At 42.6% G+C, this 27,769-nt stretch overlaps 2 protein-coding genes across 3 annotated transcripts in view; both read right to left on the bottom strand.

The window, feature by feature from the left end:
- The window catches only part of dgcr2 (DiGeorge syndrome critical region gene 2), a 59,235-nt gene extending 47,614 nt beyond the window's left edge, over window positions 1–11,621 (bottom strand). For both annotated transcript variants that reach the window (XM_084325102.1, XM_084325103.1), the window contains exon 1: window positions 11,268–11,621. In XM_084325102.1, coding sequence (XP_084181228.1) covers window positions 11,268–11,349 — 82 coding nt within the window. In that variant the 5' untranslated portion in view covers window positions 11,350–11,621. The remainder of the gene's footprint in view (window positions 1–11,267) is intronic.
- Window positions 11,622–13,823: 2,202 nt separating this feature from the next.
- The window catches only part of ess2 (ess-2 splicing factor homolog), a 40,207-nt gene continuing 26,261 nt past the window's right edge, over window positions 13,824–27,769 (bottom strand). The window contains exon 10 of the mRNA XM_084324272.1: window positions 13,824–14,577. Coding sequence (XP_084180398.1) covers window positions 14,292–14,577 — 286 coding nt within the window. The 3' untranslated portion in view covers window positions 13,824–14,291. The remainder of the gene's footprint in view (window positions 14,578–27,769) is intronic.

Here is a 27,769-nt window from a genome sequence, read left to right as displayed (position 1 = left end):
AGCTTCGAATTCCAAAAAATTTATCGAAGGTCAGCCCTCATTTCCAAACTCAAACAACTCCAAAGCCTGGGGCCACCATAGATCACGGTTCACTCTACCAATTATATGTTAAATCCCACACAGGCCCAAGAATTTAACATCTAAAGGACGGTTTCCCCTGACATTCAGACTCACTGGTGTGGTTGGTTGTGTGGGAATAGGTGGTTAACAACTTTTACACACAAAATAAATCTACTGGAGCTCATCCAGGAGTTAAAAAACACAACTGAAGCTCAATCAGAAGTGTATGAAAAGAAAACATACCATAACTAGTAGGGGTGGGACGATACATCGATCCAGATCGATACATCGATGTAATTATCAACAATCGAATCGGATCGATGCGATGTAATAAGATCGATTCATATCGATACTCTTATATTGAAAATCCTGTGGCGAGTCTCATATCCGCCCAAGAACAACAGCAGTAGCTCCGTGTGTGTAGATGTTACAGCATAGCATTCTCCCTTTCTGTGTGTGTGTGTGTGTGTGCGCGCGTCTTTGGAAAGACCAGATGAGGTCAGAGGAGTTTGATGTTTAAATGTTATTTAAACATAAACAATATAATGCATAATAAATGTAGGCCTATACATGATCATGCAACATCAACAAATTGTTGTAGGAACGGTTTGGGAGAGGGAGGTTGTGAGTTTTGAGTTCCAAAAAATTTTGCTTAAAGTTTAAAGCTCAATATATAAAAACGTGGCACTTTACAGTGAACAGGAGGTCTATTTGTATTAAAAACAATAGATTGATTTTCCTTTAAATGTCTGGAAGAGCTCAAAAATACAAATGTCAAATGATATTTTCATTACCTTTTTTTTGTTGATCTAAATGTTACTGATTGTGTTAAATGGGCATATGATATCATCTCATATCGATCGCAGGCACCTGAATCTAATCGTATCGTATTGTATCGTGAGAGACTTTGTGATATCGGCAAATATCGTATCGTTGTCCAAAGAATCGATATCGTATCGTATCATGATGAAACTGGTGATTCCCACCCCTAATAACTAGGGATGCCCCAATCACGTTTTTTGCCACCGATACCGATCACCGATCGTCGTGAGCCATATCGGCCGATACCGATCCGATACCGATCGTTTTTGATTAAAAAGAAATTAAAAATTATTTTATATAAAAAGTTTTTTTTCTTTTCTTTTTTTTATAAAATATATATATTATATAATTAGACTTGTACTTGTATTATCTGCGAGACATCGCCACCACGCAACAAGCTCCACTGTCTGTGTGTACTCTAGTAGCCTCCAGCTACGGCCAGGATTCTCCGGAGCTGCACCTGGACCTATACTCGAGTAGCCTCGAGCAGAGCTACGGCCAGGATTCTCCGGCGCTGCACCTGGACCCTATTGGCATAACGTTACTTAACTGTGCTCAGCAAGCCCTCAGCTCGAATACGCATCGAATCAGTGTTATAAGACATTGATATCAGGAGCTATCTGTAGCTACTGCTAGCCGGATATATAACGTTAATACAACGCCTCAGTGAATTATTTAGTTCAATGGGACATTTCGTTTTGAACGGTGAACTAACTTGCGCTAACGTGAGCTAACAGGTAGCATACACGTCTCTACTAGACTTTGTGGAGCGTTTGTTGATGTCAGGAGCTATCGGTAGCTGGCCGACTAGAAGTTATAAGACATTGATAAGACATTGATATAAGACATTGATATCAGGAGCTATCTGTAGCTACTGCTAGCCGGCTAGATGACGTTAAGACAACTATTTAGTTCAATCGGACATTTCGTTTTGAACGGTGAACTAACGTCAGCTAACGCAAGCTAACGGAGATATCAACATGGACCACTAGACTTCTGGGGCATTTGTTGACATCCGGAGCTATCAGTAGCTAGCCGGCTAAATACCGTTAGACAATGCCTACTAAAAGTGAATAGTTGACTGGGTAATTTTGTTTAAACAGTAACGATAGCTAGGTAGCTAACGTTAGCTCAGGTCGAATGCACTATCTAGACTCAGCAGAGGAGGTCCGCCTCCTCTGTGTTTACAAACTCTACACGGGTACGGGCGGGGCTAGGGAGGAGGAGCAGTTTGCAGGTCCTGTGCGTCTGAGACAAGCGAGTGAGATATCCACTTGATCAGTTTCCGCGATCGGCGAATATGACTAATTATCGGAATTCCCCGATCGCATATTTATACTGATTATCGGCCGATAACGATCGGTGGCCGATCGATCGGGGCATCCCTAACCATAACCTACCTCTTTATTTCTATTCTATTGTATTATTATTTGTATTTTTTTGCACAATCGAAGCAGGCATGGCCACCTTCATTTCACTATATGTCTTGTGTATGTATGTATTCCCAAAGGTCAGTGAATACCACGACCTTATTCCCCGATTTTTCTCCCATCCCAATGTTAGTCGTTATGCCAATTCCCAACCCCTTTCCTGGTTGTTGCGCACCCCCCCCCCCCCCCCTACTGTTGGTCCGGGAGGCCGGAGACTGTCACATGTTTTCCTCCGACACAGAATCTGTGCAGCCAGCCGGCAGCCAGCCTGGCAGCGCAGATTCTCACCGGGAGAGTGTAACGTGTGGAAGGTCACACTATCTTTCTCCAGATCCTACCCTCGCTGTGCAGGCGCCCCGACCGAACTGTAGGGGTCGCTGTCTACAACGCACAGGACCCACCCACGGCTTCCCTCCCCCTAACTCAGCCAAACGAGTTAGTATAGCAATCAGCCCAAGCCAAGGCAATGCTGACTCTCCGGGAGTCGAGACCGCAGCCTCTTGCATTGGTGACGAGCACAATCTCCGCTACGCCACCTGACCGCCCTTTTTAAGACTTTTGAATGCCACCCAGAATTAAATTTAATACCAATTTCACAATAACAAAAATAATCACGCAACGACACCAATTAGTTTAAGTTTAGGGACACATTGGTCCAAAGATGTTTATTAAAACATAACTTGGTAACTTAAAAAACTTGAACTTAAAGGAGTAACTGGATTGGATGAATTTCAACAAAGGGGTGACAAACATAAATAGCAAATATAGCTATACAAAATATACCAGGGGCCAAGCAGCAAGTGCAACAGCCACCTTTCCCTCAGAACACATACTACCATAGGACTTATACCTGTAAGAACACATGACTATCACCATAGGACTGATACCTGTAAGAACACATGACTAGCACCATAGGACTGATACCTGTCAGAACACATCTATTACCATAGGACTGATACCTGTCAGAATACACTCACTCCTAAAACCCACTTTACCCCTGCCCACATTCAAAACCGATCTTAAAGAGCACCTACGGGAGGCTGCAATTCGAAACTGGCCACCGTAAATGTCCAACCCCCCCCCCCCCCCCCCTCCTAATGTACAGTGTCCTCCACCATCATATATATTTTCTGTTAGGATCTCTGGGTAACAGTACTGTATATTTGCATATTGTATATGTCACAAATGTAACAGTACTATATACCTGATGTCATGTATGTCCCTATGCCATAAATGTCATGATGTCATGTATGTTGTGTATGTCATAAATGTCACTATGAATTGAAAATGGGGGACCCTGATGTAAACAAGACAAACGTCTTTCTCTGGTCTACACTCTGCATCCCCTTAAGAATTGTGTGTATAATATTGAGCCGTACTGTATTGTACCCATTCTGCAATCTGTTAAATAAAGTTTTCATTCATTCATTCATTCATCCAGTTGTTTTGTTTTTGTAGTTTGGTTGAATGAATGAATTAATGAAAACTTTATTTAACAGATTGCAGAATGGGTACAATACAGCAGGGGTTCCCAAACTTTTCAGGCCGGGACCCAAAAAATAAGGCGTCAGAGAGCCGCGGCCCAATGCACATCGTCAGGCTTTTTTTATTTATTTTTTGCCAGGCGACCGATTTTTTAAGCCAAATATCACTTCAATCCTATTAAGTTAGTTCAAGTTAGTTATTCATTTATATGTGCTATTTATGAGAGGGCTAACTTGTTGCAAAATAATAATGATAATAATAATAGCCTCATTAAAATACTATTGTTGCTTCGGTTGTTTTCAGCGTTTTATGTGCATAATCTGTTATTTAGTTTGAAATGTTCGTTGAAATAAGTAGATTTTTCGTTTTTGTTTATTTATTAAGTTAATATAAAACCATATAGTCACATTTTAGAATACAATAGAATAGAATTTTAGAATACAACTAGAAACACTGTCGTGGCCTGCTTCTAAGTTCAGTGGCCTGACAAAAAAAGAAGAAAAAAAATGATTATTTTTTTTTTAAATCATCTCGCGGCCCTCCCGTGGCTGCTCGCGGCCCACCTTTGGGTCGCGACCCGGACTTTGGGAACCACTGCAATACAGTACGGCTCAATACACACAATTGTTAAGGGGATGCAGACCAGAGAAAGACGTTTGTCTTGTTTACATCAGGGTCCCCCATTTTCAATTCATAGTGACATTTATGACATACACAACATATACATGACATCATGACATTTATGGCATAAGGACATACAGCCAGGTATATAGTACTGTTACATTTGTGACATATACGATATGCAAATATACAGTACGGTTACCCATAGATCCTAACATATATATATATATACATATGATGGGGAGGAGACTGTACATTAGGAGGGGGTGGGTGGGTAGGCGGTTAGGTGGTCGAGCGGAGATTGCGTTCGTCACCAGCCCCGGAGCTGTGAGCTTGGTTCGCCTGTTCGAATCCGGCTCACAGCTCCGGGGTTGTCACCAGCTTGGCTGGCCGTCTGCACTGATACAATTGGCTGTATCAGAGGGTGGGAGAAGCTGGCGGGGTGGGTCCGGGTCGTTGTAAACAGCGACTCCTACAGTTCGGTCGGGGCGCCTGCTAAGCGCGGATTGGACGTGAGGGGGATAGTGTGGTCCTCCCACACGCTACGCCCTCTCAATGAGAATCCGCGCTGCCAGGTGAAAAGAAGCGGTGATTGGCTGGACGTGTGTCGGAGGAAGCACGTGGTAGCCTCCACTCTCCCAAATGATCTGACTGTGGGGGGTAAAGCGCAGCGACCAGGAAGGGACTGGGAATTGGCATACGACTAACATTGGGATGGGAGAAAATCGGAGGAAAAATGGAGGGGGAAAAAGACCAATAAAAAAAATTTTTTAGGAGGGGGTGGGTGGGTGGGAGAAAATAAAATACATACGGTGGGGTGAAGCTCTCATCGAACATCAACACAAACATGTCCTCGTTTACATCCGTGAATAGATTATTTTGGATGCAAGAGGCCAATCCAAACCTGGCTATGTAGGACGTTTTGTCTTTGCCGCATGTTAATGTCTTAGCGATTTCCAAGTCAGGGAACATAGCACAGAATACCTCTCCTAGTCCGTCATTGCCATTGTAGGACTGGTTCTTTGTGACAGTGTTCAGAACCCACAGTACCTCTCAGCTTCAAGCGTTGGAGTGGAGCCGAATGTTATCCGGACTTCTGTTGGTGCAGATTAGTGTTGTCACGATACTGGAATTTCGACTTCGATACGATACCTTGAAAAGTATCGATACTTCGATACCATTTTTTCTTTTTTTTTTTATAAACAAATTTAGCTTTTGTTGCTGGTTGATTTTCCTCAGCTTCTCTCTGGTACTATAAGAGAAGATAAATATAACACTTTTAAAACCCTTTGTTTATCTTTAGATCACACATTTAAAAATAACTGTTCATCTCACTTCAATAATTTTTATTGCAGATGCAGAACATGGTATTTTCTCAAGCAGACAGATGTAAACACTGTAATCTGTGTTGCATGTACCTGACAAACTGAACTGTTTGTATTACAGTTAGTAACAGTTTCGATTTGTATTTAAAGATAACGAGAGAGAGAGAGAGAGAGAGAGAGAGAGAGAGAGAGAGAGGCTATGCTCGGAGCATTTTAGTAACGTTACATTTTCAACAAGATTGCTGCTATTTAAACACTTAATGGAAACGGGGTAACGTTAACCTTATGTCGACTGTAGTATTGTATGACCTCGACATAACGTTTAAACGTTACTCCGTTTCCATGCAGTAATTATAAAAGTGGCCAGCTAAGCTAAGGGAGCTAACGGCTAGGAGTAGCTAACGTTAGCTGATAGCTGCCTGTAACGTTACTAACAACTTATCAGCTGTTGATATTATGCGCCATCAGTAGACAACGTATCATGTATTAAACTAGAGTTAATGGTTTAATGCTTCAGTCACAGTGACGTTGAAAGAGCAGCTGTCACGAACCTCTCATTTCTTTATGGAGATCCGCGTTGGCACTGATCTGTAACACCGCTTGCAAATAGCATTGGGGCATCTTCTTTAGCTTGTCCTTCGTTGTTTACTTTAAACCCGAAGTACCTCCAAACAGCACTTCTGCTGTTTTCTTTATCCACAAGCACAAGTTGCGGATGCTCTGCATTTGCCATCTTCAGCTAAAATGTTTGTCGGCTCTGTGAGGGGGAGGGCTGGAGGAGCCGGAGGGGCAAGCGTGCTCTGAACAGCGTGTCAACAACTTGCGGTAGAACACTCGCCAGCTGGTATTGATACTGCAGAAAGTATCGGTATTTCGGGAAATGAGTATCGAAACCATTTTAAATATTCAGTATCGATATGTATTGATACTTCGATATTTTTGACAACACTAGTGCAGATTAGAGCTGCCGCGGTTACCGCAATATCGCTGTTACGTCACGCCCACCGCAGCGTTTAACTGAATACCGCATCAACGCTGTTTTTTATAATAATACTCTCAACCAAAGCAATGCAAGGGAAAGATTTTGATTGACAGTTGAATCTGCCAATTACGTCACACCGCTTGCACCCGCCTCTGCTGTTACCACCAATCGGCAAGCGCCTATTCGGTTTTTACTTCCTGGATGTTAGCCATTGATCACAACAAGGCTAATAACATTAGCTCGCCGACGGAGTGGACTACCTGAGATCCAGTCCACAGGAGTACTAAATGAGAATATTCATGCTGCAAAGTCATCCTCTAAAGATAGACATTTAGACTAGAGGCAGTAGGCCTGCCGCGATAAGCAATAAATCGATTAATTGCCGCGATAATTAAAATGAATGCAATGATTTTGACGGGCGCGATTAATTGCTATTTGCGCGTTTGTTTTAATGAGGCGGACCCAGTGCCCCTTGTCAGTCACTGTCCGTGTTGGGAGGCGGGCCGCTGGCTTTACTACAGAGCACAGCACATTGTGTCTATTCTACTAGCATTAACGTTACTCATACAAACAGAGTAAACACAGTTTTCAATCAATCAACAACAACATTAACGAGACCCTCGTTGTGTCTATTCTGCTAACGCTAACGTTACCTCTCATTGTGTCTATTCTACAAGCGTTAACGTTAGCTAGGCTGTCTATGCTAACGTTAACGAGCATTAGGCTAACAAGCTGTAACGTTACCAGTCGCGTCTATTTGCTAACGTTAGCATTAGGTAATAACCGGTTTAAAATGGATGGTGATTACCTCACGTTGTGTCTATTCTACTAGCATTAACGTTACTCATACAAACAATCAATAGCGAGTTATATTGATCACGCTATGTACGATAGCCATGCTAAAACGCTAGCACAACATTAGCACCTAACCTAACAACAAGCCTTAACAAGTCAGCGATCTTTTTGCGAGACTAAACTCTCCGCTCGGTGGCAAATTGTGTTGATGTCGGTTTTGTTTAATCAATAAATGAGGCAGAATACACAGTGACTGTATCCTTTGTTTATTGCACTTGTGCCTGCTGCAAACATAATGATTATGAAATCCTAGAGACGCGTCTCTATTCAGTGGTCTGCAGTGTTTCACGTGACTTTTCTGGTACCCAAAAAGTACCTGAAATAATCACAACAATACTTCCGGTCCGGTCGGTGGGCTTCAAAATAAAAGTCTTAAACACCGGAAAAGACGGAGCGGTGGGCTTCAAAATAAAAGTTTTGGGAAATAAATTTCTCCAAAAAAAAAATTCTCTAACCGGTCGCAATAATATCGCTTATCGCGATATTTTCGGGGGCAATTAATCGCCCAGCAAAATGTGTTATCGTGGCAGGCCACGATATAAAGAGTAGACTACAAAAAAAAAAAAAAAAATGCATTCCAACGGTTATATTGCAACGGTATGAAATATTACGCAAATTTGTGCGGTAAGGAAAATATCAATACCGCGGCAGCTCTAGTGCAGATGTTATAATTGGTGTTGCAGGTGGTAGTCCTACCTGAGTGCAGCTGATGTGGAGGCAGGGGCCGAAAAGAAATGCGAAATAGTAGTTTGCAGGCGGGTTTTTGCAGAGGTATGCTTAGCGCTCAGCATGTGCGACTCGACTGCCGATTAGAGATGTTCCGATACCATTTTTTCCTTTCCGATCCGATTCCGATACCTAAGCTTTGGGTATCGGCCGATACCGATACTTATCCGATACCAGTGCATACATTAAAAAAATTAAATATTATATAAATTATAAAACTTTTTTTTTTTTTTTTTTTTTAAATACAGCTACTGTTTATATACTGTTTTTTATGTAATAACTATAAAGTTTTATTCAACAACAGGTGATTGTATAGATTAGTATTAGTATCAGTAATTGAAAACTATCTCAATGAGTTCACCCACGGAAAGGTTGTTGGCACATTAGTTCCACACGGACATTATTCGTTGCTGCACTTGCTTCCACAAGAAGGCTCCGTTTAGTAGCAGAGGCTCTGTTGTTGTGATTTTTGCACAATAAATATTCAACATTCTCTTTTGAGACTCCGCCTCAGACTCTTATCATTTGGCACTAAAAGCTAAACATTGTCGCCGATATGGCTGTCCGCAACATGTCATTAATTGTGTACGCGACGTGCAATTGTGCAATGACGACGTTACCGTGAGCTAGGTTAGCTAGCATCAGAGCTACCGGTATATGGAAAAACTAACGTTACTGGTGACATTGTGATTTAACTTGGAATACTCCTTTGCCAACCTGCTGTACTTTGCTTGCAGGTCTGCAGCCATTATTGCTGGATTATGACTAGCCCCAACTTTAGCCAAGGTAACGTTATGGCTAAACCTTTAACGTTAGTTAATGCTAGCTTTCGGTTAGCTGTTCAGCTAATGCTAATAACATCAGAGCTCCCCGTCAACAGCGCTCTGCCGGGACGATGGCATTTTAAGAAAGTATCTGCTCTGCTGTTAAAATGGCAATTGACACTTTAATTCACGGTCGATTAAGCACACGTTTGTTTTATAATGCTCACTCAGCGAGTAGGGTATATCTACAGAGCCCAACGTCCGCAGTGTTGTTGATAAATTACGTCATATGGTATCGGAGCGCAACATTAGAGGGTACTCGCCGATACCGATACCAGCATTTTAGGCAGTATCGGCGGCATTTCCGATACTGGTATCGGTATCGGAACAACTCTACTGCTGATATTATATATATTTGGTCTTGCGTTTGGTCCGATGAGCATTCACACCACAAAAGTATGCATCAGGGTTCACTTGGAAGCGAACCGAGACCTACATTTTCAGGCGGACCAGAGTTCGCTTTTTTGGTCCGCACCAAAGTTTGTCTGGAGCATTCACACCAGCCCAAACCAAGCGGACTATCCGAGGAAACAAACTCTGGTCCGTCTGCTCCCCTGTCTTGAACGTTGCTCGCATATGCCCCCGACTGGCCGGTTGTAGGGACCGGTTGTAGGGAGGATAGAAGCCTTGCATCATGTGTCCCCTCCGATACACGAGGAGGCAGCCTGTCACATCTTTTCACCTGCCAGTGCGGACTCTCATTGGCGAGGTGCAACATGTGGGAGGCTCACACTACCCTCGCCATTTCCAGTCTCTGCTGTGCAGGCATGCCCCAACCGACCTGTAGGAGTCGCTGTCCACAACGTCCAGATTAACACCCATCGACTTCCACCCGCTAACTCTGCCAATTGAGTTAGTATGATGGTCGGCCCAAGCCGGAGGCAACGGCGACAGCCGGATTCGAACCCGGTGTCTCTTGCGTTGGTGACGAGCGCAATGTCCGCATATACCTACTTTCTACCCAACACATTAATTACAGCTCCTCATGGCAGGCTATACATTGGTATTGGTTTCAATGGGGGCATCCGATTTCAATAAACTCAAATCAGAAATGGGGCGCTGTTTAGTGTGTAGCATGTAACAAACTATAGTGTAGAAATTTGCTGATTAGTCAGTAATGGATAAATGAACAATGCCTGTAAAATGAGCCATACTATCGCCTCCATAGATATAATACAGAACACACGATGGGTCTGCAAACATAGCTAAAATGGTCATTAACGCTGGCCCCAAACATTGCAGATGACGAAAGCTAGTGGCCGTGAATGAGTTAACAATTGTGTGTATTGAGCCGTACTGTATTGTACCCATTCTGAAATCTGTTAATAACATTTTCAATCAATCAATTCAATCAATCTGATGAATAAACCTCTTGAATCTACTCTGCAAGGGGATGTTTAATCAAAACTCCTCTGACTGTGGGTAGACAGAAAACAAAACTTGTCCAGAGAATGTGAAACTCTGTACAGTGTTAAATCTCACCCAGGCCTGACCTTTGCTTTGGCATCTAAAAGGCCAACACAAGGCTTCATCTCATCAATCATCAGGAAGGGAACACTACATGGGGATTTCTGCACAGGCACATGAAATATAACCTCAACAATATACCTACTTTCTCTACCCAACACATTAATTACAGCTCCTCATGGCAGGCTATATATTGGTTTCAATGGGGGCATCCGATTTCAATCAACTCAAATCGGTTCGGTATTCGATTAAGTTTAATCTGCCAGGGTACTTTGCTGAGCACGTTTTGTGCTTGTATCGTGAATAAATGGGTTATTGTTTATTCTCAAACTGAAACAATTTCCACGGATGATGTAGTCTGGGGACTCGGACCAGGCGCATGCATGCATCTAATTTCAGAAGTATCTCAAATTAAGAGAGCTGCACCATGGCATGAATGATGGGCCAGAGATGGATGATCAGCCCGTATCATCCGTCCAGCAGTCTGCACAGCACGGCGGGAGAACCAGAGAGCCGGGGCTTTATATCAAAACAGGCCTCGCTTGCAGCGGTGACGGCTCTTATTTCTAAAAATCTCTCCTGACCTGCTTGAGGTTTCTATTCAAACCAGAGCCCAGCAGGGCATGCATGCAAAGGGTAACACAAGTGGGTTCACTTTGGGTTTATTTACCTGTCCGTGGCGGGTCCGTTAACGTGAGGACGAAGAGAAGAGAGAGGACGACAAACCTGCTGCTGTCAGCCTTTGGCAACATTTATCCTCCATTCATAGTAACTCCTCTACTCAGAAATAAAAATATACACCAAGAGATCTGCAGTGCACCGCCGTCGTTCACTTCGGCCTCGGTAGCGTTATCCCCCCGAAAAACGTTATCATTTAACATTATACATTATCAGAGCGGTGGCGGAATGAAATACAAAAGCGGAAATTATAGCAATATTAAACCAGATTATCGTCCTACATTCTAGTTTATTCTCGTCGACTAGCTAACGATAGCTAGCTAAACTGTGCTGACGTCGTTCGTCCTCCCGGAACGCTTCTAAAAACAAGATGGCGCCCCCCCCCCACCATCACAACAACGCCAAACGCGTGATTTTCTTTCGTAGCCGCAGTTTGCGGAGACGCTCTCTGATTGGCCACTGACGTTTCTGGTCATGTGACATGTGCGCCCAATCGCGTGACGCCTGTCTTTGCCCATTTCCGCCTTGAACAGCATGCAAACTACCTAACGCCTAGTTTATCACTGGTTAAGCTTAGGCGACTCTTTCGAAGTTAGTTAAGGTTAGAGTTTGGAATCAGGGCTGGTGTTCTATCGCCCTGCTCTAAGACAAACTAACCCAACTTTGCCTAAGCTTAACCGGTGAAAGAAACAGGCATCACACGATTGGCCGCACATGTCACACGACCAGAAACGTCAGTGGCCAATCAGAGAGCGTCTCCGCAAACTGCGGCTACAAAAAAAAATAACGCACCTCAAACACGACCAAGGTACCCATGTACATGTCAAAATACTTCCCAAAGGTCAGTGAATACCACGATCACAACACCAGAGGGAGCTCCACAAATCATGTTAAACCCAGATTTCGGCTCAAACAAGGGACTAAACACGTTTCGCAATTATGCCACATCAATGTGGAAAGCCCTACCCAAAGCTGTAAAGGAATGTGAATCACTACCCACTTTAAAAAAAACACCTACGGGAGACTGCAATTTGAAACTGGCCCCTGTAAATGTCCTAACACAACCCCCTCCAATGTACAGTAAATGACCAAGTATGGTCTTGTCAATATTCCAATGTAGTTTTGCTTGTACAGCTGTACAGTGTCCCCCACCCACCCCTCCTACCCATTAAATTAAATCCCAAATAATTATTTTAAAAGTGTACATCTACAATACACAGATTACCTATGTATGATATTTCCTATATATCCCTATGATGCATATTCATTAGAACTGTACGGTCAGCCACTTTGGATGAATATTTGTAGTTCAAGGAGACTCAGAATAAAATGTAAGACATCTCGCCTCTTGCTATCGGATACAGCCTATCAACTGGGATTGGGGCCGAGCAGTCTTTATAATTATATGCACACAGTAGTCCGTGTCCCCCCGTTATGATTGATAATAACCCCAAATAGTATATCCCTATTAAACAGGGAAGACATGAAGGGTGAAACCACCTAAACTCAAGTTTACCCAACCTGCTAATGTGTGAAGTAGTTTACTCAACTTCAGCAAATGTACATTTTTTTTATATTAATTCATAGTATTGACTTTGGTATCGGCTACTAAAAGAGCTGATGGCAGCCAGACAGCCACATGACCAGATTCTCTCCAAGAAAATAAACCAATTAGGCCTATTCTGAGATATATATACATGAGTTATATTTAAAAACATAGAATACATTATACACACAGACACATATCAGTGGTTGTTTTGCCATGTGGTGACAATTAATAGGCTACCTTTAGTGAGCATTATAATAACCATGTGGGTGTGCATGTTTCATCTCGGAGTAGGCTTATGTGGGATCTGATTCACCCATAGCTTTGTAACCTTTCGTATTACCATCATCCCATTGCTCTAAATCACTTTCTTACAGCACGCTTTAGTGTTGCACATGACATTTCCTTCTGCTGGACCACAGCCCATGTCAAAAGCTGCTAGTAGAAAAACACACATTTCTTGTGTGCCACCACTAGGGGCAGAGCTGCTGACTGAGTGAGTTACTGATCAAGTGAGCTAGTGACAGTCAGAAAGATGTCGCTTAGCATCTTAAAAAAAAACACATTGCCCCCGATTAAAGTTAAGACAACCAGTGCAATTCAATCAAAATAAATTCCAGAAATGTTTTCTAATTAAGAAAAAATATATTGTACAAAGAAGCACAGAAATCTGAATATCAAGCATTTCAACTCACAAAAGAAATATCCAGAAAAGCCCATGAGTCATATTCGATAATAAAATTATAAAACAAATTAGGCTATGTAAAATTTTGGGATTTTAATCTGAATCAGAGTCCAGTAGTTGCCTTCCAATACTTCACAATACTGTCAATCTGATGTTCTCTGGGGGTTTCCCTCATCTATTACTGGTCAGATGGGCCACCCAGCCTAGATGTTGGGAAATTGTATAAATAAAAAGTGTCATGTAAACATTACTAACATGGCTTGGGTTGGCTGGGTACTTCTATGCCAAATTAATCCCCCCCCCCCCCCCACTGGCGAACCACATAACGCGCTGAGTCGCGGCACGGCCGAGCCGGGTTCGATTCCCGGACCCGTCGTTATTTGCCGAATGTCCCGTTCCTCCTCTGTCTCTCTCTACTGGACTGCCCAGTAGTAAAAAGCGATAAACGCTAAAAAATAAATCTTTAAAAAAAAATAATAATAATAAGTCCATTTTGTCCATCATACCAGTCCTCTCTATGAACCAGTTCACCCCATGAGACAGGAGTGCTCCCAACTCCTCCATCCAGATAGTAATTGTTGATGTTCCCTGGTTCAGAGGACTGTTTTTAAACAGGTTCCTTGGTTCAGAGGGCTATTATTTAAAAGGTTCCCTAGTTCAAAGGACTGTTTTTAAGACAGGTTCCCTGGTGCAGAGGACTGTTTTTAAACAGGTTCCCTGGTACAGAGGACTGTTTTTAAACCGGTTCCCTGGTGCAGTGGGCTGTTTTTAAACAGGTTCCCTGGTTAGAAGAAGTCAGAAGCAGCAGCTTTCCTCCTCTTGGGTAGCTGTAGCAGGTCATCGGTGATGGAGGCCAGATCCTGAGCAGCAGGCGTCCTGGCCTTGGTTGGCGTGGGTGTTCCAGAGGGGGTGAGCGGACCACCCAGAGGAGTCTTGCAGCCCCCAGCTCTGTGTGAGGGCGACGGGGTGTAGCTCGCCCTGAGGGCTTTGTCAGTGTATTTACTGGATGTCCTGTTCACCAACCTCTGCAGGGCAGGCGTCAGAGCGGGGCTCAGTCCTTTTGGGGTGAGACTGCAAGACAAAGATAGCTAGAGTCAATTTATTAAATGGTGTTATAAGAGTATATTCTTTTTTATACACAGGATTTGCATACGTCATTTAATGTAAACAATATTTGCAGACACCTGTCATCATTAAACTGTATACACACAATAACAACTACCGTCTCTCTGCCGCCACTGCTACTGCTGCCAGAAATGCTGGCATTCACTTCAGGGCTGTACACTGCGACGAGGTTATCGCAAATTGCCCCTTAATTTGGCCCGTGCGAGTGGAAAATAATATTTGGGGGCAACCTTGCGAGTAGTGATTTCAACCCTTCATTCGCATTTCACTCCTAAATTAATCCATACAAATTGGATAAAAAAAATAGTAAAACATTAGCCTACAACCAGGGCTGTACAGTGCGACATAATGTCACGGTGCTATGAAAGAATCGGTCGGCAATTAATGAATTTACTGCGATAGCCTGCGTGAAAAAAATATTTGCGTGTGAAGTGAATCTGGGCCACTCAACTTGGTAGTTGTAGTCTATCGTGCGATTAAATACCATGTCCCCGTCTGCGTAGTCCATACAGCCAACACCAAATCCCATAATTCCTAGCGAACAATGGAATCGAAACTGAATGTGGGCTATTGCATCGCCAAAGAAGAACTTCCTTTCAAGAAATTCAAGCCGCTAATTTTGCTCTGCAAGAAGAACGGAGCGGATATCAGTACATCTTATGACAACCACGTCCGATGTGGAGAGATGATAAGAGACCATAGCCGATTAAATTAAGTGGGATCTGGCAGTGATGATTGACGGACACACACTTCTAACGTTCAGCCATGCATTAGGTGAGTAACCAACTTAACTATTAGGACGTTTTTCAATACTTAAATACGGTCTACTTAAATTTCCCTCTGGGGATCAATAAAGTATCAACCTATCTTATCTATCTAATAATGAGACAATATGCAAATAAGATAATACTAATAATTGTCACGGTTCCCCCGGTGGCTTGCAACTTACTGCTGGTAAAGCCACAGTTTATTTCTCGTTTTGCATAGTATTACATTCCACTTCTATAAACAATCAAAGTCCTACCGTAAGAGCCTCATACGGGTCAATTAAACCTTTTTGATTAGAGTCTTTCCTTCGAGCTAAGTTGAACTGAACATTTCACTGTCAAAAGCGCAAACTTAAACAAGGTTGCGTCGCAACACGGTTTTCAAAATAAAGGTCACATATACACATATGGTAGTAGGCCCGGATATACATAAACATTAATTGGCATAGTCAGATCTCTATAAATGTAGGGTTGGGCATCGTTTGGATTTGAACGATTCCGGTTCCGATTCCGATTCTCCATATCGATTCCTGTTCTGAACGATTCTCAATTCCGATTATTTGAGGTGCTGGTCACAGCTTATTTCGCAGGAGATCTTTTTTTTCTTTTTGGAAAAAAAAAAAAAATCATACTATTCACATTTTCAGTTGACTTGATACAGTTTAATTTGGTTGCTGTACTGTAACTAGGGTATTAATTAACAAAGTAAAAAATAAAATCTAAATGCAGATAATTTATGTTACTTCCGGTTCCAGAACCGGAAGTTAGGAACCGGTTCCTAATTGGAACCGGTTTTCGGTGCCCAACACTACCGTACTTTTCGGACTATAAGCCGCAGCTTTTTTCCCCATTTTTCGACCCTGCGGCTTATATAACGGTGCGGCTTATATGTGGACCAAACCCGAAAATATAGCTTTTTTTACTGCATTGAAATGTTATTTATCTGTTCCCTTATTTGCTAAACTTAATACAACTTGTAAATGAGTTAATTCTTGTTATTTGTCCGACAGTATTGTGACAATCCCCTCTGTGCACGAACCCTTACATATGGTAATTAAACATTAAAACACCTGCGGCTTATAGTCCAGTGCGGCTTATATATGTACACATCATTCAATTTAGCTGCTGCGGCTTATAGTCAGGTGCGGCTTATAGTGCGAAAAGTACGGTATATAAATGGCCCAACACATTGATCACTTTAGGCACACCCTGAAACCAGTAACATCACAAATATGAAGCGGGTAATTACCCATACAAATAATAAACCTTTCATAGGGTTATTTACAATAATAATAATTAATTTGATTTATAAAGCACTTTTCATTGTGAAACAAAGGTATGCAGAGTTTCTTGTCCTCCTGATTGCAATGGTGTGTGTGTGTTGTGGTGATCTCATTCAAGGAGCACTACAAGCGCGCACACACACAGTTTGTTGTTTTTGTTCTATTCTATTAGTGATTTACACACTTTGTCAGTTGATTCCTTATAAAAGATACAAACCTGAAAACAAACGCATGCTTAAATGTTAAATAAAAGGACCACAGTAAATTTCTCATTTAGGGGCAAGTGTGCCCCTTAGGCTTGGGCGGTATGACGGTATACCAGGGTATTTAGAAATCCCGACGGTATTGAAAATCAATACCGTCCGTCACCGTCAAAATCACAGATGCGCTTCAGTTTCTTTTACAGTGAAACGGAGTTTTGAGTGTAGTGCACACACGCGCCAGCAGAGGGCGAGACCAGTCCTCACTAGTGGAGCGAGTGGGTCACAACGGTGTTCACGTTTTACGGTAATGTTGCGACAGTGCTGTGAAAATACCGTAAAGCGTTGTGACGAGAGTTGGTGTGTGTTGTTGTTGTGGTGCACTAGTGGAGCAAGCAAATAATCCGTCTCTTATTATATGTGAACTAAAGAGTACAAGGTTTACACAACAGCCCCCACCCGCTTTTTTATTGTATTTGTACCGTCCTGTACTATCCGCTGTCAGCTGTTTATCTCTCTCTGTGAGCTTGATTAGCTAACGTTAACTAGCGTCTAAATCAATGACTAGGTTATAAAGCATTCGAGTAGTTTTCACTGCACATAGAAGTAGCCAAACAGCGCGAGCATTTCGGGAGCATATGACCAAAACCCAGGCAATTTCGAGGCTTTAAGGAATCAAATAGTCTGCCATGGCTAGGCTACATGCTAACACTAACGGTGCAGGCTTCTGACTAGGGCTGGGCGATATGGCCAAAAATTATATCGCGATATATATATTGGCTATATCGCGATACACGATATATATCGTGATATTTTTTAATTTCCTCTAAATCACTTAAAAATGCTTGATTTAACCCTTTGATGCATACAGTCACGCCAATATGGTGTCCTGCAACATATGTTTGCATTATTAAACCATGAAGATGATTTAAAAAATTATTTAATGAAAATGTACTAAGAGTAGTCTACTGACACACTAAAAAAATGATTTACATCCAAGACAATTTATATAAAAACTATTGGGTGCCTAAGACTTTTACACAGTACTGTGTTTTCTATCCACTTTAGCCAAACACACACACATATATATATGTATATATATACACACCCTACTGTGAGAAAATAATAATCACACACAAAGGTATAATGGCTTATAGCAGACTTAATGATTTTAGAATATTTCAGATAATGAAATTAAATGTTTATATCATCAACTATCCAGTTAGTATTTATACTGTCTGTAACGTTTGGCTACTTTAAATCATTGAATGTAGAGAGAGCGAGAGAGAGAGAGAGAGAGAGGGGGCGAGAATGAACAAGAGAGCCAGCCCCCCCCCTCGGGGTTTGTTCTAGGTTCGCGTTTTGATCGTCTAAGCTGCCGTAGGTGATAACGTCACACTCGAATGTAAACAGGAAGAGATGGAGATGGAGACACACGGAGATGGAACTTGAATGATATACAGAAACGAATAACTAATAAATATGAAGTTATGTTTAAACTGCTGTTGTCAAGCGTTGTCAATATAACCCACCCCATTTCCTCACGAATGGAACTAGTCTTGTGGAGTCCGCTTTGACCGTTTACCAGGGTTACCAGCTATCGCTAGTTAGCTTAGCATAATCCTAATGGATACCTTGGTTAGCAGCTACCGTTAGCTCATTGCTCGTGTCAATTAAATTACATGTTATTAAAGGTCCGCGCTGGTCTGTCTAATGAAATTACAACCGCAACATATCGCACTGTACAGCCCTGACTACACTAACGTTAGCCTATAGCTCCGCCGTCCCTTCTCGAGGAAAGCACTGAGAGTGTCTCTCGGCCGCGGGCGGCGCCATATAAACTAAATACTCGATGTTCGCGATATAGTACAGTACTACATCTCGGGTAGAACAATCCGCGATACATCGAGTATACTCGATATATCGCCCACCCCTACTTCTGACTACCATTCTGAGACTGAGAGCTAACGATGATTTGTTTACTTGGTAACACGGGTTGGCCCCCCCCCCCCCCCCCCCCCCGCTGATGATGAAAATGAAAGTCATACCGTCATATACCGTATACCGGGGTATTATGTCATCAATATATGACGTGTGAAAAAAATGATACCGCCCAAGCCTAGTGCCCCTAGTGAAAAAGCTTAGCGTACAGCCCTGCACTGCAGTCGCCGCAACATCCGCCATAATTGAAACTCGACCCTCCACCTCGGCTCAAACATCCCCTCATTCTGGACTACCTCTCGCCCCCCTGTCACTACCACCCACCGCACTGCTAACCTCAGCAACCTCCGCCCCCTCCCCCTTGCTCCTCCATCCATCTCCCTTGCATTACTAAACACTCGCTCTCTCTCCAATAAATCACCTCTGATCTCGGATCTAATACTTGACAATAACCTTGACCTACTCCTCACTGAAACCTGGCAACAACCCTTGGACTTCTACTCCCTCAACCAAGCTACCCCCCCAAACTAGTTACATTGCCAAGCCCCACCTCTCTGGCCGAGGGGGGGGTCTCGCTGTTTTTCACAAACACTCCCCATCTATCACTGAACTGCACCTAAACCTCCCTCCCATGAAATCCCTTTTTTTTTTGACCTGCAACAGGGCAGTTTTAAAACCAGAGACAGTGGACAGACTTGTCTTTCTTGCCTGCAACTTAAAGTAATGGCTTTGCTTGTCCAAATGACAATACTGACCAAATTGAGATTTATTTTTCTCTTGTCCATTTATTTTGTTTGCTTTCTAATTTAAAATACAGTTTGAAACCGTCTGTACACAGTAGGCTATGTGTGCTAGCAGAACTAGACTCCAGTCACAAGTCACGGTGCACATGTGCGGTGGTTTGTCCACCAAAAAAGTGCCAAAAGATCGAAAATAAACTAGCAGAGCCAGAACTGTTCAACTCCCCTGGAGCCACAGCCAACAGAGAAGCCGGTTTACTTTCGCTTTTAAACCAGCTGCAGCCTGAGAACTGGAGTGTGAGGGGATGTAACACTAAAGATGGCGGCAATGACAAAGAATTGCTGCAAAATAAGCATACATCTGTTATATATATAAAAAAAAAAAAAAAAAAAAAAAAATTATAACAATTGGATAATTATCGATATCGAGAAATATGATAACATTATCATATCGTTATCGCGATATGATTTTTTTCCATATCGCCCAGCCCTACTTATCAGCAGTGTTGGGCAAGTTACTTTAAAAAAGTAACTAGTTACAGTTACTAGTTACTTCTTCCAAAAAGTAACTAAATTACTTACTCAGTTACAAATTATAAAAGTAACTAGTTACTTCAGAAAGTAACTATTGCGTTACTTTCAAGATTTTTTTTTACATAAACAACATACACAAATCTAAACTATTTTAATGTTGCTGTGGGACAAAGTGAGACTAGCCTCCAATCAAATGCCATGTAGGCTATGTAGATATTATAATTACTATGTTTATATAGTGGATCATACAAATACAAACAGAATAGATGTTTTGGAACTTTTGATATGTATTGCCCCTCAACAGGCCACAACTGGGCAACATTAAATTATGCTTGTTAAGCACTATACCAAAAATAAATAACAAATATATACTGATTGATTGAACATTTTAATTAACAGATTTCAGAATGGGTACAATACAGTACGGCTCAATACACACAATTGTTAAGGGGATGCAGACCAGAGAAAGAGTTTCGTCTTGTTTACATCAGGGTCCCCCATTTTCAATTCATGACATTTATGACGAAAGTCTTTCTCTGGTCTGCATCCCCTTAACAATTGTATGTATTGAGCTGTACTGTACTGTACCCATTCTGCAATCTGTTAATAAACTTTTCAATCAATCAATGACATACACAACATACAGATATAAGAAGCTAATCGAATCATCTAAACTAATCTAATCATTACATTTAAGACATGCATGACATACAGAGATATATCTCTGAGCAGCTGAAGCCTGTGCTATTAAACCAGGAAGTGCAGCACTGTTGATAAGGCTGTCAGCACTGCAGTAGAGCCACTCAGTGCCCCTGCAAAGAGTGAACACAAAACGCTCATGGACCCGCGGTCTCATGTTGACATTGTGTTGTTCGTTGGATTCGTTTTTGAGCTCAAAACGTACACTACACGGACCGCGGTCTCATGCTGACTGATCAGTGATCGCTTGTCTTGTCGCGCTGTGTGTCAGACTCTGGATGCTTTAGACACCCGCCCACCTCCACCTCTGATTGGCTTACCATGACATTGTATTCAACCTCAGCCAATCGTCAGCATGTATGCTTGGCTCGCGCACTGTCCACTAAACAAGGAAGAACATATTATTGCCTCTCGGCGCAGAGATATGTCTGATGAAAGAAACAGGTTCATTCATAGTAACGGTAACGACGTTATTAAGATTGGAAGAGTAATCCGTTAGATTACTCGTTACTGAAAAAACGAACGCCGTTAGTAACGAAGTTACTTATAGTGCCGTTATTCCCATCACTGCTTGTCAGGCATGTAATCCGAGCCTACTGCAGTCATCGCCCACCATCAGAACAGCGGAGAATATGTGTTTCCAGTACCCAGCGTTGGATCAATAAACGCGATCGATATTTGGAATGGCGATCAGGAATTGGAATAATCTTTTGAGAACATCTGATCTGAGGTAAGGAATCTATTTTACCAGTCTTGGGATAATCAGAGCTATTTTCACCTATATATCAGCGTGTGCCATATGTGTGTGTGTGTGTGTGTGTGCGATCAGGAAATAAGATAATAGATTTTTCAGCCCGCTTCTATAGCATGCATAAGTACACATATACTATCGATAATCTAGTGTTTATTTGAAAACGATTCATAAATAGGCCGAAAAATGACAATGTGTTTTGTGTATTCCAGTGTATTCCAGTAAAGGGCGATTATCACAGAATCTTTATTTCTTTCTGAAACTTTCAAAAAACGAGCGTTTTTCAAAATGGTATAAAACGGAAATGAACCGATTAAAAAACAATCCGTTTCCACAATGTTGACTGCAAACAAGTCATTGATAAGCGACGGTCATATTAGACACATAGCCATAATTTAAGATATAGTTTATGTGTTCGCAAATATGAGAGCTCTGTCATTGAATAGAGCGGTGGCACGCAACAGGGTTCCTAGGCACCGCAAGGCTGGCACGACTTGGCACGTAAAGTGTTAACTTCTCTACCCACAACAAAGGCCACACACTCAACAGTGTCTGCTCTGCCTCCCTACCCATATCAAATCCATACCCTATCCCTATCCCTATCCCACTCTGACCACTACTGCATCCTCTTCTCTGCTCCCCTTCCCCCACCACTCCAAAAAACGCACCATCTCTTTCCGAAACATCAAATCCATCGACGCCCTCACTCTGTCCCAGTCCATATCCTCTGGCCTTCCCCCTGACTCTGCCCCCTCTAACCCTGACGACTATGCTATGCTGCTCAACTCCACTCTCTCTGACTCCCTTGACTCGCTGGCACCCCTAAAAACCACCACTGTCTCATTCACCACCTCCTCCCCCTGGTACACCCCTGAACTCTGCACCATGAAGCAGACCGGCCGTCAACTGGAACAACTCTACAAAAAAAAAAAAAAAAAACTCATCTCACTGTCCACACTGACCTCTACAAACAGCACATCTCCTCCTACCACGATGCACTCCAAGCTGCCAAATCTGCCCACTACTCCACCCTCATCAACAGCAGCAACCGAAACCCCCGGACCCTCTTCTCCACTGTCTCCTCCAACCCCCGGACAATAACACTCTCCTCCCCTGACCTCTGCAATTTGTTTCTCCACTCCTTCAACAACAAAATCTCCCTAATCAACAGCTCACTGACCACTCGCATCGCCAACTAACCCATTCCCCGCCAAAACCGAGTCAACTCGTTATAGCCCGCCAATCGAATACTGGCAACAACGAGTATACTCGTTATTGGATCGTTATTTCTTTTATTAGCTATTTCTAGGGATGCTCGATATTGGCTTTTTAACCGATACCGATATTGTCCAACTCTTAATTTCCGATACCGATATCAAGCGATACCGATATATGCAGGGTTTCCCCCCCCCCCAAAAAACGGAATAATTTCAGGTAATTAACATTACCGTACATATCTCTTGTCGTGTAATTAACACAACATTATGCATACTTTGACAATAAATAAAATAATAATTTGTTCTTGCTTGCTTGCCTGGATAAATAAAGGTTAAATAAATGTAAAAAAAAATTTATTTTTTTGGTTTTTTAAAAACAGATACAGATATTTTCCGATATCACATTTTTATGCCAATATCGGCCGATAATATCGGACATCCCTAGCTATTTCCATTCATAATTCATCCTGCTGTGCTGTGGAAATGTGTGGCAGTGGCACTGTGTCTGAGATCACAACGGTCCGATACCGCCGCCTGGTGGTATGCAGCCGGTGTTGCACTTACTTTCTGAAGGAAGTATGACTCTGTGCGTCATTGAAATTCCTCCGGGCGGAGTTTTTGAGTAACGTGGATCAAGATATACACTTGATCGCATTGCATCGCCTTCGGGACGCCAGAATCATTATGCTTTTAGGGGTTATGGCTAGGGCTGGGCGATATGGCCTCTAAATGATATCACGATATTTTTTGGCCATATCACGATACACGATATATATCGCGATATTTTGACATTTCCTCTAAAGCACTTAAAAATGCTTGATTTAACCCTTTGATGCATACAGTCACGCCAATATGATGATTATAATAAGTCCCTGCAAAATATGTTTGCATTATTAAACCATGAAGATGCTTTAAAAAATAATTAAATTAAAATGTACTAAGAGTAGTCTACTGACACACTAATAAAAAGAAATTATTTACATCTAAGACAATTTATATAAAAACTATTGGGTGCCTAAGACTTTTGCACAGTACTGTGTTTTCTATCCACTTTAGCCAAACACACACACATATATATATAGCATCCCCTTAACAAGTGTGTGTATTGAGCTGTACTGTACCCATTCTGCAATCTGTTAATAAAGTTTTCAATCAATCAATCATATCATCAACTATCCAGTTAGTATTTATACTGTAACGTTTGGCTACTTTAAATCATTGAACGGGGGGGGGGGGGGGGGGGAGAGAGAGAGAGAGAGAGAGAGAGAGAGAGAGAGAGAGAGAGAGAGAGAGAGAGAGAGAGAGAGAGAGAGAGAGAGAGAGAGAGAGAGAGAGAGAGAGAGAGAGAGAGAGAGAGAGAGAGAGGAGAGAGAGGAGAGAGGAGGAGAGAGGGAGAAAGAGAGAGAGAGAACGCGTTTGCGTTTTAAGCGTATAAGCTGCCGTAGGCGATGATGTCACACTCGAATGTAAACACAGGAAGTTGAACACACGGAGATTGAAACTGGATGCAAGAAACGAATAACCAATAAATATGAAGTTATCTTTAACCCTCTGTTGTTAAGCATCGTCAATATAACCCACCCCCTTTTCTCACGAATGGAACTAGTGTGTAGGACTACAAGGACTACAGCCCCCTCAGCATCGACGGGGCACCGGTTGAGAGAGTGAACAGTTTCAAGTACCTCGGAGCCCACATATCCGAGGACTTGACATGGACCACACACATTGACAGTGTTGTGAAGAAGGCACGACAACGCCTCTACTTCCTCAGGCGCCTAAGGAAGTTCCAAGTCAGTCAGAAGATCCTTAGGAACTTCTACTCATGTACAATAGAGAGCATCCTGACCGGCAACATCACCTCCTGGTTTGGGAATAGCACTGCACAAGACCGTAGCAGACTACAAAGAGTGACACGTTCAGCCGAACGCACAATTGGAGGGGGGCTTCCCACCCTCCAGAACATTTACAACAAGCGGTGCAAGGGGAAGGCTAAGAGAATTATTAAGGACTCGAGCCACCCGAACAACTGCCTCTTTGAACTGCTGCGGTCAGGCAAGCGATACCGGAGTCTTAAGGCGAGCACAGAAAGACTCAGAAGAAGCTTCTATCCCCAGGCCATCAGGCTGCTAAACGAACAATAAACACTATGCAACAACCATCAAATGCACACAGCACACACACCCACACACTCACTCAAACAAACAACACACTGCAGCACCCACTCTCCACACTTTAAATCACACAAACACACTTTACACTTTATATTTATTGATAAAGGATTTGCACTACAACTCGTACACCTACTGTGAATTGTACCTAAATTGCACCTCGTCCCATTTCTGCCTTGCACTATATAGTATTGTATATTAGTACACTGCACAGTATTGTATATTGTATGGTAACTACGTCTATTCTGCATCGAACATTGTACATATGTCTAAACTGAACACTGTGACCTCATTTTTTTACTTCTAATTTTACTATGTTATTTTATTTCATACTTATCTTGTCTTGCACAGTCTCTGGAGCGTAACAGTAAGAAGCATTTTGTATAAAAGTATTCTGTACTTCTGTATGACAAATATTAAAGAAACTTGAGAAACTTGAACTAGTGTCGTGGAGTCTGCTTTGAGCGCTTCCAGGGTTAGCAGCTAAGAGCTAACGCTAGTTAGCTTAGCCTGTTTATGGTTTAACTTAGCAGCTAACGTTAGCCCATTGCTCACGTTGAAGGTCCGCGCTGGTCTGTGTAATGAAATTACAATTGCATGTCATTTAAGGTCCGCGCTGGTCTGTCTATAATGAAATGAGAGGAACGCTCTGCACTAAAGCAAGTCTCATATCAGCCGCGACGTGACAATTTCTTTTGATCCACTTTTTCTCTTATTTTCTATATTTTTCTCCCATCCCAATTTCGTATCATCCAATTCAACCCTCCCTTGTCACGGACGCTGTTTCTTGCCTCCCACAAGCCGGCTGCAATGTGGACCAAGTCATACATAGCACAAGTCCCCTCCGGTACTTGAGGTAACAGCAGTCGCATCTTTTCACCTGCGCAGCTCGATCTCTCAGTGGCGAGGAGTAACGCGTGGGAGGCTCACGCTGCCCCCGACACTTCCTGATTCTACTGCGCAGGCGCACCAACCGACCTGTAGGAGTCGCTGTCCACAACGCCCGATCCCCACCCATCAGTTTCCCACCCCATAATACGGCCAATGTGTATTAGTACGGACGACCAGCTAAACTGAAAGCAAATGTGGAGCGCTGGGCTCGAACTGACGAGCCCAGCGTCTCCAGCATTTCATGGCGAGCGCCTTGCCCACAACGCCACGTAGCCGCCCCCGCGACGTGACAACATATACTCGATGTTCACGATAGTCATTTACTACATCTCACGTAGAACAGGCCGCGATACATCGAGTATACTCGATATATCGCCCAGCCCTAGTTATGGCGTGGGCCAAATGGACATACAATCTAGCAGATGGCAATGAAATAATTGGAATATTCTTTTTGCAGTCTCATCAGCCACAGGTAAGAGCAAGCTAACGTTAATTTCAGCCTGGTTGTCGAAATGCCAATGGATTAAGTATAATATGTGTTGCGGGTCATTACTAGCCTTCCAGGAATGACCCCGGCCCAGACCACTCTAAAAACACTTATATTCACCACGGTATAAAACAATAATGTATGGATGTGCTGTGGAAATGTGTGGCAGTGGCACTGTGTCTGAGATCGCAACGGTCCGATACCGCCGCAATATTCCTTTTCCACATCTTGAACGATCGATACTCTATGTCAAATGGGCCATAGTATTGGATATATAGCTATAATATTTAAATAGTTATAGCCCTGCAAACAAGGTGAGCGACTCCATTGGTTTAATATGTGGCAGCACATAGTCAGATCCATTTCCCAACGTGGCGGTCAATTAAATTCAGTTAATTTGAAGCTTCGACAATAATAACAATACATTTATTTAAAAAAAAAATTGTATCTTGTGACGTACATGGGTACATGGGTTGGTCATTACCATTATTACTGTATTTATGACACCATCTGAACATCAGGTTAGTATATGCCAGCGTTTCCGTTAGCCGGTAATTACCGGTTTTTGACCGGCAAAATCTGTTGAAGTCCGACATATTTAATCTCTCCGGTCATAGTGTCCGGTGAAAATAGTTCCCTCTGGGCACAGTTTGATTATTTGAATTGTATTTGGATGGGCTGGAGTTGGGTGGCCTATGCGATGAACGAAACAATCATTGCGTTTGTTGTCGTTGCTTCGCTCAGCGAGAGCTTGCTGCTGGATTTGCGGAAGGTATGCAGCTGCAGACCCACAGAACCCACCAGCTTTGCTGGCACAGTGCGGTCCCCAGACCTGGAAAGCTGCTCTGCGGGTCTGCAGCTGGATGCTTCTTGCAAACTAACTGCGACCGGCTCGCGCTGATAACAGCTTTCATTGTTGGACCGGCTGCTTGGTGGAGCAACGATGAAACGAATGTAATGAATCGTTCGTCGCATGGGCTATTTAATTTTGGCCTGTTTTGGTACGGTTCGGGTGGTCAAGTTGTGCTTGGAGGGAGTTGTTTTCACCGGACATTATGACCAGCACCAAGTCGTTGGGACTCGGAGGTGGAGATATACATCACGCAAACCCACGATAATGTTGCAGTCTCTCTGCAAAATTTCTCAGTTCTTCGCTTGATATAATTAATACAAATGTCCAATATAACGGAATTCGTTAGCTCATAAAAATGTGATTATAACAGACTGCTGTTTAGTGTCGGACCGACTGCCCACATACGCGGTCTATTTTATTTCAAGTCAGCAGCAGCACGGAGTATCGAGGGACTTATTTTATTTGGAATATATTAATGACTGTATACGCAAAAGTAGCCTATAGTTTTAAGTAATAATATTATAAATCTACATGCCTTGAGGATGACATTCTTTATTCAATTGTTTTAAAGCTCAATAAACTATGACCGGAATTAATCTCATTTGTC

The sequence above is a fragment of the Notolepis coatsorum genome (assembly GCF_963971535.1).
Source record: "Notolepis coatsorum genome assembly, chromosome: 11".
Classification (NCBI taxonomy): domain Eukaryota; kingdom Metazoa; phylum Chordata; class Actinopteri; order Aulopiformes; family Paralepididae; genus Notolepis; species Notolepis coatsorum.
The sequence above is the reverse complement of the archived record's forward strand: the minus strand, read 5'-3'. Positions and strand labels throughout refer to the sequence as shown.